Genomic DNA, 11,458 nt, shown 5'->3' with positions numbered 1-11,458 from the left:
TCCATGAGTGGGACCCCTTTTGTTCTGTTCCACGTCTTTTTATATCTTTGGCACAAGATGGGAATCCTTTTGTCTCTCTGGGTTCCCACCCCTCCTAAATGGAAAAGCACCAGGTTTAAGATAGATTCCAGTATTGTGACTAGGTCACATGTCCTGTGACACCACCATCTTCATTACCCATGTCATGTAATGGAAGGCTTGCAGGTAAATAGAGCCATTTACAGCCAATTGTCTTAGTCAATGGGAGCCATCTAAACCATCATTACTAGCCCACACTTTGCATAATTACAATAGGACCTCAGCGTTAACGCCATATTTCTAATTTTAGGTATAAGAATGATACATAGATATAAATAGTATGAAAACACTCAGTAGATTATAAGCTTTGTAATGATACCTTACGAGAGACCTTTTGCATAAAACATTCCAGTTATATCATATTCACATTCATAAACATATGGAGTGCAACATCATGCCTCCCTTCTCACATTTATCTCTGGATGACTTCTCCTTGTCCAAATCTAGTCTCATCTCCAACAATCTTCTATTCATTGAACTTTTTGAAACTTTGTACCTTTAGAGAGAGGTACAGGATTGACTCTGTACACAAATTTGCAGAGGGACATTAGGGTTTAGGTCTGTTATTTCTCACATCTATATATTGTTTGTTTAAAAACATTTTTGCCATTAACAAGCATGTTATCCATGGAGACACAAATCCACAGTTTTGAGAACTGGTATCTTCTAGACTGAGCCCCATTGTTTAGATACAAAGATTAACCTAAATAATCTATACAGAAGCCCTGGGAACCAGAGATGAGCTGCGAAAATCCTAAGAACCGGTTCCCTACCAGGTCCTCGGTACTTCAGTAGCGGAGGGGTCTTCACTCGCTCAGGATTTTTGGGTCCTTTAGTGCTGCTGAAGACCTGGAGCGAGTGAAGGACCTGCTGCTGAAGTGCTGCCAAAGACTGGGTGGGGAACCGCCTGGTGAGTACAAGCTCCATGTGCCTCCCAAAACAACTTGTCCCTGACCCCCACGCACGTACTGCCCCCTCACAATCCATCAACCTTCCCTTCTCCTTGACCCCTGACCACCCCCTCCTGAAACTCCCCCAGCCCTAACTGCCCCCCAGGACCCCATCCCCTACTCAATTCATCCCGTTCCATGTCCCTGACTGCTCTGACCCCATCCACCACCACCCCAACAGACCCCCCATTCTGCATCCCCTGACCGCCCTCCCAGAACCTCTGCTCCCTCCCACCACTCCCTGACCCTTATCCAATCCCTCCTCCCAGCCCCAGCCCAGCCCCCTTACCATGCTGCTCGGGGCACCGTGTATGGATGCCGCGTGGCCCACTGGAGCTCGCAGCCCCATCCCCTTACCATGCCGCTGGGCTCTGTGAGAGGGGGAAAGGCCGGGGGGACTTCCCCAGCCAGGAGCTTAGGCAGGCCAGACAGGATAATTCTGCAGGCTGGAGTTTGCCCACCCCTTTAACAACCGATTCTCAGCTGGCTTCTAAATTTAACAACCGGTTTGTGGGAACCGCTATGAACCAGCTCCAGCTCACCACTGCCTGGAACTCCATAAGATTGGGTCCCTAATCCATGAACTATTGGAACTCATTTACAAAACTTTTCTTAAACATTAAATGAATATATTGTCCCAAACTATAGAATTAGAAACTCCTAGCAAAGAACCAGCTGCAGTGCAACCACTGGTCCCCCAAGTGTGCCAAAGCATTCCAGACGCTAAAGGACCATCTCTGCCATGAACCAATGCTTTGTAGCCCCGCTTTCCCTCATAGGTTGACAGTCCAGACAGATGCCGTGGCAGTGGGACTTGGGGCCATCCTCTCTCAGACCCTCGACAGAGAAGACCATCCCGTCTTGTACATTGGCTGAAAGCTCTTCCCCTGGGAATGCAACTATTCGATCATCGAGGAGGCGGCCCTGGCAGTTAAATGGGCTGGGGAGGCCCTTTCATATTACCTCCTGCGGGACTCCGTGTGGAAGGGTATGATCCGTGACAACAACGAAGTAGCTCCAGACCATGAAAGGCACTAACGGGAGGCTAATAAGGTGGTACCTCCCCCTTTGACAGTTGGCATTTACCTTGCAACATAGGGCAGGTAAGGAGAATGCAAATGCTGATGGTCTCTTCCGGTTGGGGAAGGGGGACCATACCAACCCTGGAGAGTGGGTTGGGGCTGGACTTGAGGAAGGGTTGTAGTGAGAGGGTGTGTGGTCTCCAACCCTGATGGACAAGGAGAGACCACGACCGCCCCCTGATGGGCAGAGCTGGGACATGCGCGGGCGCCCCATTGGAAGCAGGGGGCCGGGACAGTGACCGGAAATGGCAGGCCTCCAGCTCAGTTGGGGGAGAGCTGCTAGAGGAGCAGGACGTCTGACCCGCACTGCTGGAGCCTGGACCTGATGGAGGCTGCTACAGTGCCAGAGCCTGGAGGGACTGCCAGAGCTGCCAGACACTGGGGACATTGAGGAGCTGTTGGGGCTGCCACTTGCCGTTTACCCCAGCGAGATGAATGACAACCCCAGAACCCCACTGCCCCCTGACTGGGAGAGTAGGAAGGAGCCCTGGAAAGCCGAATAGGACCACTCCGCCACTGTTAGGGCCCTGGGCTGGGACACAGTGGAGTGGGTGGGTCTGCGTCCCCCTGCCACTCCATCCCTGGCAGCCTCCCCACCTTCAGGCCAAGAAGCCTTCACTGGTTTATTGCCCACTTGAACTAGGACACCAGATGGTTTTGCTGACTGTTCTGCCAGGAAGCTGATTCCCCCTACACTGTTGTGTTGCTCTGCCTTAGCGCAGACCAGGGCCATGAACTGTTTTCTGTCCTGCCTTGATTGAGGGCACTGGGCCTATAAGCCTCTGCTGCTAGGTCTGAAAGCTGGCCTGTCATTAAGGCTCTGTCCACACTACCAATTTGTGCTGACAAAAGTGATGTCAACACCCAAAAATTGACATCATAAAAGTCGCAACTGCATGTTCACACTTGCTCCGTTATCTGCCATGAAGACATTGCGGACAGCAGTGAAGTTCCTAACTGAGGAAGACTTGCAGGCATCCAACATTCTGCGTGACAGGGATAGGAGCAACTTTAGATTGCTTTTGGCATTCATAGAGCAGGTACATAGGGTAGACCGTCACTTTTGGGCTCAGGACACAAGCACTGGTGAGACCGTATCGTCATGCAGATGTGGGACGACAACCAGTGGGTACAGAACTTTTGGATGCAGAAAGCTGTGAATGCACAGAGAACTGTGCGCGGAGCTCACCCCAGCCCTGCAGCACAAGGACACCAGAATGAGAACTGCCCTCTCAATAGAGAAGCATGTGGCAATCTGTGTGTGGAAGCTAATGACTCCAGACTGCTACTCAGTCGGTCGTGAATCAATTTGGAGTGGGGAAGTCAACTGTTGGGGCGGCATTAATGCAAGGGTGCAGGGCAATAACTCGCATCCTGCTACGAAGGCCCCTGACTCTGGGAAATGTGCATGAAATAGTGGACAGCTCTGCACACATTCATTTTGGCACCAGACCACATCACTAGGAAGGGGTACTTCCCCATGGTGTTGCAGACTCTTGTGGATCACCATGGGTGTTTCACTGACATCAACAAGGGGTGGTCTAGGAAGGTGTATGACAAGCATCTTCTGGAACACCTGCCTATACAGAAAGCTGCAGGCAAAGACTTTTTTTTCCTAACCAGATCACAGTGGAGGATGTTAAAATGCCCATAGTGATCCTGGGGGACCCTGCATACCCCTTACAGCCTTGGTTTATGAAACCTTACATGGGACACCTGGACAGCAGTAAGGGCAGTTCAACAACAGGTTCAGTAGGTGCCAGATGACGGTTGAATGTGCCTTTGGCAAATTAAAGGTGCATTGGCGATGCCTTTATAGCAGGTTAGACCTCACTGAGGATAATATTCCCATGGTCATAGCCACATGCTGTACATTGCATAATCTCTGTGAAGCTAAGGGTGAAAGGTTTGCTCAGGGGTGGAGTGCTGAGGCAGACTGGTTGGCAGCTGATTTTGAGCAGCTAGATACTAGGGCTGTTAGAGGAGCCCAGAGGGGCCTATTTTAATCAGGGAGGCTTTGAGACAGCACTTGGACAATAAGCATCAGTAACATATCTCTGTCAGAGATGCTCCAATGTTACATTACATTTGGTTTTCCTAGAAGGTAATGGTGACATTTGGGGCCTTATAGTCCAGTAAGAAAGTGATTAAAATGCCTGTGCATGTATTGGTAGTGCCTGCAATCTCACCTTGTAGAAAAAAAACAAAAAGATGATTTACCATTATAAAACTCTGCTTTTATTGCACAAGAAACAGCACACACAAACACACAGATGCTTGGCGGGAAAGGAGGAACCAGGGAAGGGCTGACTTTCACAACTGTGTGTAGGTCCAGCTAGCCTTGTGAAAGTTGTCTGAGGGGGTGGAGTGAATGGGACACACAGAAGTGCTGGAAAGCAGAAAGAAATTTGTGGGGGGCATGAGAAAGGGTTCTGAATGTGCTGCAGTGGAGGTCGAACACTGATTTGCTCAGGGCTTGTCTACACTTACGGGGATGCATCATCGGTCAATTTAGTGGCTCTAGTAAAGACCCGCTAAATTGACCGCAGATCGCTCTCCCATCAACTCCTATACTCCACTGGATCGAGAGGAATAGGGGGAGTCGACAGGAGAATGTCTCCCGTCGAAATCACGTAGTGTAGACCCCTTGGTAAGTAGATCTAAGCTATGTCGATTTGAGTTACACTATTCACGTAACTCAAATTGCGTAGCTTAGATCGAATTTCCCCTGAGTGTACGCAAGGCCTCAGTCTGCAGCATTATTAAGGACTTCAGCATCTGTATTTGCTCCTCCATTACTTTAATCAGTTGCTCAATTGCGTCCTTAATAAAGGTGTGATTCTCTTTTCTGTCCTGCCATTTGGCTTCCCAGCACTCCTTGTGTTCCCTTTTTTCTGCATTGGAGCGCTGCCAGACCTCCCGGAACACGTCTTTTTTGCTGTGTCTTGGGTGCTTTCTTATCTGGCAGAGACGCTCGGCCAGCATGCGTGGGGTGTCCCTGAAGGCCACATCTGGTGAAGCACAAGGGACAAGGCACAGAAGCGGGATTGTTAAATTCACACTCCTCATTGAAACATTTCAGTTAAATACACCTTTTACAATCAGGCACAAATCTCTGCGAACACTCAAAGCATTGTAAGTGGTGGTGGTAGGGGAGAGTGAGGGAGACTCCATGCTGGGAAAAGAGCACACACACTTTGCAAGGGCCACGGTGCAGCATTCTAGGGGACAAATTCTAAAATTCAACCACACTTTTCCACAGGTAAGGGTCATTCTAGCAGACATCTCACTGCTAAGGGTAAGCAGGGAAATGAGGGTACATCTACTCTATGCTTGTGGTTTCTGCCCTGCTCCCTATGCTGCTCGCCTGTGTGCCGCTTTGGTCCCTGCACAAGTGATTACTGAGTGGCATGGAAAAGTTTCCTACACTGGCGGAAGGAACAAAGCTGCTCTACCACAGAACCTTTAGCAGAGAATTGGCAAGTACCTCCAGGAAACTTTCCTGGAGATCTCCCTGGAGGATTCCTGTGAGATCTCGATATGCATCAACACCCTGTTGCATTGTACTGATTATCATAGAGTTCATAGAATATCAGGGTGGGAAGGGACCTCAGGAGGTCATCTAGTCCAACCCCTGCTCAAAGCAGGACCAATCCCCAGACAGATTTTTGCCCCAGATCCCTAAATGCCCCCCTCAAGGATTGAATTTACAACCCTGGGTTTAGCAGGCCAATGCTCAAATCACTAAGCTATCCCCCGTCCCCTCTGGATTAGCTACACAGGGAATTGTCCAGCTCACAGAAACACAACCAGCCTCCCACATTTCTATACCCTGAGCACCACCTCCACACTACACAAGCCACAGCCACTTACCAGGCATCTCATCTCCTGCTTCTTGCTTCTGTGAGAGCCACTGCTGAGTCTAGCTAGACACCTCTGGAGTGGAGGGGTTTCCTGCCCCACTGGGCGACCCTGCCAGGAGCTGCACATCCTCATCTAACTCCACTCTTCATCAATAACTTCATCCTCTGGCTTAGGTCCTCTTTCTGCCGCCCCAGGCCCTCTGAAGTGTCCATGGGGCTCTTGCTAATGGAGGAGGGGTTGCTCCTTATAGAACCAGCAAGTCTTAGGTGAAGCACCTGAATGGGAGTTCACCTCCCTCGCGTTATGGTGCGCCTGCCTTATCTCCTCTATCTCCGCTCTGCACTGCAGCATGTCCCGATCACCGGCCTCAAGAAATCTGCCTGTAGGTATCCCAGTTCCTAAGGCTCAAGCACAGCTGGGACTGCACAGCCTCCTGATGGACAGGGAGGAAGCCGCGACCGCCTTACAGACAGTTAGGGCTTAGAACATTTTCACTGGTTCACTTTAAAGATTTACACTTCACACAGGCTTCTCCACATGCCATGTGAACCATCTGCTTCTTTAATAGCAAAGAAACACCTGGCTAGGCAGACCTGTGTTACACATTAGGTATGTAGTTCTTCATCACATTTCTATTTAAAATAGACGGTATGAGCAGTTCCTGAGTCTTCTTTCAATTACATGGACCAGGCAGTCCTGTCCTGCCCAGCCCCACAGGACTGCAAATCCCACCTCTAGATGTCACCCAAGAGTCACCTGCTGGCTGGAAACAAGGTAGGCGGGGGGAAAAGTTCCTGGCTGGGTCCCATCTAGATGGAGGGGGTTGTTTTGGCTGCATCCCTGCTAGATGCATGAGTGTGTGTGGGACAGACATAGTTGGATCCCACCTACATGGGGGGCAAGGGGGGAGCTCCCTAATGAAGTAGGCTGTGACAATCTCTAAATTACTACCCGGACCGGTCTGCTCTTCCCCACAGTGCTCAGCCAAGTTCCCTTCCCCGCCCCACACAGGCTCTGCTGGTCATCAGGGGGACAAGACCACTCGCTGGTCTACATCTGCTGGTGCTATGTCAGGCCCACTGGCTGCCAGAAGCCCCCCAGGCCCTGGCGATGGCAGAGGGGCGTTGGTGTGAGTGACCTGGTGCCGGATGAGGTTGGCCAATCTACCAAACCGCTTGCCACACTCAGCACAGCTGTATGGCCGCTCCCCGGTGTGTGCACGCTGGTGTCGTCTCAGGCTTGAGCTCTCTGCAAAGCTCTTGCCGCAGTCAGTGCATTGGAAAGGCCTCTCCCCGCTGTGTGTGCGCTGGTGTTTGGCTAGTGCATTGGTGCTGCTGAAGTTCTTGCTACAAACATCACAGCGGTGCGGTGGCTGCCCGCTGTGTGTGTGTTGGTGTGTTCTCAAGTTTGAGCTCTCTGCAAAACTCTTGCCACAGTCAGCACAGCTGTACGGCCGCTCCCCGGTGTGTGTGCGCTGGTGTCTTCTCAGGCTTGAACTCTGTGCAAAGCCCTTGCCACAGTCAGCACAGTGGTACGGCCGCTCCCCGGTATGTGTGCGCCGGTGTCTTCTCAGGATTGAGCTCTGTGCAAAGCACTTTCCGCAGTCAGCACAGTGGTACGGCCGCTCACCGGTGTGTGTGCGCTGGTGTCTTTTTAGGCTTGAGCTCTCTGCAAAGCCTTTGTCACAGTCAGCACAGTGGTACGGCCGCTCTCCCGTGTGTGTGCGTTGGTGTATTCTCAGGTGTGACCTCTCTGCAAAGCCCTTGGTGCAGTCAGCACAGCGGTGCGGACGGTCACCAGTGTGTGCGCGCTGGTGTGTTCTCACATTTGAGCTCCATGCAAAGCCCTTCCCGTAGTCAGCACAGCAGTATAGCTGCTCTCCATTGTGTGTACGTGGGTGTATTTTCAGGACTGAGGACTGGCGGAAGCTCCTGCCACAGCCAGACCATGTGCTCGTTCCTCCCAGGATCCCAAGCCCTGCTGGAGAGAGCAGAGGCAATGCCGGTGTTAGCTCATGGTTAAGGATATAAGTTTGTCAAGGATGGGAAAATGTCACACTTGGGACGATTTCCCAATTTCTCTGTGTTTTTTGGATGCGCGCCTCATCCTGCAATGGCAGCTCTTATCTGACAGGGCTGGACCGAACACCATTGCTCTGGGCATTGAGACCTGGCCTGCAGGGTTACAGCACCCCTCAGATTTGCCGCTACCCAGTCATGATGGTGGGGGAGGTGGGCCAAACTTCAGTGAATGGCACTGACACCCATATCCTCTCTAGCCCGCACCAGCCCCTCTGCATCAGGCTGGGGTTAGGGTTGCAGTGCTGAGGGGAAGTGCTGCTTTGGGCAGTTGGTGCCCCTTTTGTGAAACATCACGGAGCCACCACAGTAAGTTTAGTGACCTGTGACTTTTAGTAAATTTACTAAAAGCAGCAAAGAGTCCTGTGGCACTTTATAGACTAACACACATATTGGAGCATGAGCTTTCATGGGTGAATACCCACTTCGTTGGATGCATAAATTTACTGTAACTGCTCCGTAATTTTTATATGAAATGCCGTGAGAAATCTGCAGTCTGACTCAGGGTGGTTCTATCCTATGTTGTTTATGCAGCACCTAGTGCCTGCTTCCACGTGCGCCATGTGCCCCTTGGGTCTTGTTTGATGCTTAAATGGTAGCTTGCCATGGATACACCCAGTGCCTGGCACAACGAGGCCCTGATCCACTGATTTTGGTTTTATTTCAATCAGAGGTTATTTACTTACATGTTTCTGGTTCTGCACTGTCCTCTGATTTACAGCACAACGCCTGTTCCCCAGTGTTTGTGCCGTTTAAACAATATTGGTTTGAAACTAGTTGAGGTGCTACAATCCCCTCGTGTACAGAGTTAGACTGGTTTAAAGCTGTTTAGCACAATGTAGCTCATTCCTAAGGAGGAGTCTGTCCCTTTCAACAAATTCCTTCGAAAGACGTCATTCACCCTCAGTCTCATGTTTCATTCTTTGTGCAAAACTAAAACTAAACTAAAATCCTCAAGACGCGGCAGGTAAGCAAACCAGCCCAGCCTGCCAGGGGCTTTCCCTGAACAAGCGGCATACTGGCTTTGAGAAGCACTGGTCTAGACAATACTTAGCCCTGTCTTAGTGCAGGAGACCAGACGAGATGACCTATGGAGGTCCCGTCTAGTCCCACGTCTATGATTTCTATGATTCATAGATATCAAGGCCAGACAGACTCATTGTACCCATCCAGCCTGCCTTCCTGCCTATCCGAACCAGAGAATCTCCCCAGCAATTCCTGCCTCCAGCCCAGTAACTGCTGGCTGAGTTAGAGCCTTGGCTTTGAGGGAGAGCTGCTCTACCTCCACCAACAGACTCTCACTGAGGAAGAATCCATTGCATCCTGAGGGGAGCTCTCCCAGTGGTTCATTCCCCTCCCAGATAAACACTGGCCCCAAATTTGTCTCTCTTCAGCTCCCAGCCAATGGATCTCGCTCTGTCTTTGCCTTCTACATTAAGGAGCACTCCGCTAGCAGGTGTGTAAATCAGAAGGGATCGGATTATGACGACTCACCTGAGGAGGGGCTCTCAGGTCCTGAGTTTTCCCTGGAGTCCTCAGCCTCCCTGATCCATAGCTCTGCCTCCCCTAACTCGATCCGTTGAATTAAGTTCGGTGTTGAATCTGAATAGCCTGTTTGGGGAGAAAGAATCAGTTCTGGGGGCAGGGACTCATTTATATGTTTGTGCAGCCCAGTGCAACAGGACCCTGATCTCCATCAGTTTTTGTCTGTGCAGCAACTGGCACGACGAGGCCCCAATCTCAGACGCTGTTTGAGAGGAAAGTGCAAGAGATCCCAAGCAGGAGAATAATTAAATAAACCGTCCTTAGAGAAGATTTCTTCCCATTTCCCATCAGGCAAGTTCAGTTCATACTCTGAAGCTGCAGTGTCTATGACCACTCTCAATTTGCTTTGGGGGCTGAGTCATGGCAGGTGGCACCAGGTGGCACCATTACACACACCTACCAATTCTTTTGCTTAGGCTGCAGCATTGTTCAACTATGCAATTGTTAAATTTATGATGTATGATTCTTTTTGGGGAGGTGGGAAAGTAGTGGGTCTGCACAGGGCCATAGCCATGGGGTCTGGACTAGGGAGGCGCCGCTTCTGGGGAAAGACGCTTCTCCACCTGACCCAGCCCTGGAGCTGCTGCGGCCAGGGAGAGGTGCCTCTCCCCCAGCCCACTGCAGCAAGAGGGCTGGGGAAGTCCTCTCTCTCCGCTGCAGCCCTGGGGCAGCCTGCACCCCAAACCTTCACCCCCAGCCAGAGCCCTAATTCCCCTGACCCCAACCCTTGGCCCCAGCCCTGAGCCACCTCTCACACTCCAAACCTCTCAGCCTCACCACTGCCACACATCACCTCCGTATTGGGGCACAGAACACAATTTATTCTGCACATGCATGTAAAAACAGAGGGAACATTGGTGGGGAGCTGTTCCAAGCAGCAGGAGACTTTTCTCTCTGCCTTATTTGTCTAACTGGAGTCAGTTCTTGAGGTAGAGTTCTTGCCCTGGTGTCTGGGCTGGGATTCCTGTAAGAGATGGTTACAACCAAATCTGTGCCAGGACTGAGGTATAATGCAAGTAAACCAGTTACATTAACGTGACCCTAAGGCGCTGTAGCCCTGATTTCTCCTTTAACAGGAAGCTGACCTGACTTTTGCCATCACTTGGCCACTCGGTGGCACTTGGCAGCTGAGACATCGACGAAGCCCACTGCAGTGAATAAATGAAGGGAAATCAGTCCTTACCCAGGGAAATTAGGGTCCAGTAATTCCTCAGCATCTGGTCCCGGTACAGCTGCTGCTCTGGCTGGGATAGGAGCTCCCACTCCTCCCGGGTGAAATACAGAGCGACGTCCTCAAACGCCACCTGGAGCTGCTGGCACAAGCGTTACACACTCAGCACCTTCCGCTCCAGCCCCCAGCCCGGAGTCTCAGCAGGGGACGCGGTTTCTAGGGGAGCGGCTCCCAGGGAACCCCCCGCCCAGCACCTGTGACCCAGGGAGACTCTCCCCCCCGCACAGCTCCCCCGGGGACCCGGGGCCCTGCTGGCCGGGACAGGAGTCGCCCTCGGCTCCCCACGGGGCTCTGGGACGGGCCCGAATCCCAGGGCAGGGAACAGGCTCCGCCCCCCGCCTCCGCCCCAGGCCTGTGCTCAGCCCCGCTCCGCCCGGCCAGGGCTTCCCCGCGCCGCTCCTGCAGCCCCCGGCCCCGGGGTCACTAGCGCGGGAGGGACCCGGGTCCTGGCCCCCTCGGCTCGGCCCCCAGCCGGGACCAGCCAGTGCCCGGCCGGGGAGTCCCCGCCCCGCGTCCTACCTGCGCCGGCCCCGCTGCAGCCATCGCCGGGCTCGGCTCCGGCCGCTTCCTCCGCCCGGGCAGCGACTTCCCGCCCCGCGGCTGCTGCTGCCTCCCTGGGGCCGCTTCTCG

At 52.3% G+C, this 11,458-nt stretch overlaps 1 protein-coding gene across 3 annotated transcripts; it reads right to left on the bottom strand.

Moving 5' to 3' along the window:
- Positions 1-1,822: 1,822 nt before the first annotated feature.
- Positions 1,823-11,414, bottom strand: LOC115651439 (oocyte zinc finger protein XlCOF6.1-like). Of its 3 annotated transcripts, none has more exons than XR_004000353.1 (5): positions 11,348-11,414; positions 10,781-10,910; positions 9,547-9,663; positions 5,984-7,951; positions 1,823-5,121 (listed from the first exon to the last, which is right to left on the bottom strand). XR_004000353.1 is itself a non-coding variant. In XM_030562497.1 (4 exons), exons 1-4 carry the CDS (start codon positions 11,369-11,371, stop codon positions 6,999-7,001), a joined length of 1,227 nt encoding a protein of 408 aa, XP_030418357.1. In that variant the 5' UTR covers positions 11,372-11,414; the 3' UTR covers positions 5,785-6,998. The 3 variants fall into 3 exon arrangements, 1 of the variants encoding a protein (XP_030418357.1); XR_004000352.1 differs by having other exon boundaries at positions 1,824-5,121; positions 5,984-7,954; XM_030562497.1 differs by lacking the exon at positions 1,823-5,121 and having other exon boundaries at positions 5,785-7,954.
- Positions 11,415-11,458: the final 44 nt, after the last annotated feature.

The sequence above is a fragment of the Gopherus evgoodei genome, chromosome 4, assembly GCF_007399415.2.
Source record: "Gopherus evgoodei ecotype Sinaloan lineage chromosome 4, rGopEvg1_v1.p, whole genome shotgun sequence".
Lineage (NCBI taxonomy): Eukaryota > Metazoa > Chordata > Testudines > Testudinidae > Gopherus > Gopherus evgoodei.
The sequence above is the reverse complement of the archived record's forward strand: the minus strand, read 5'-3'. Positions and strand labels throughout refer to the sequence as shown.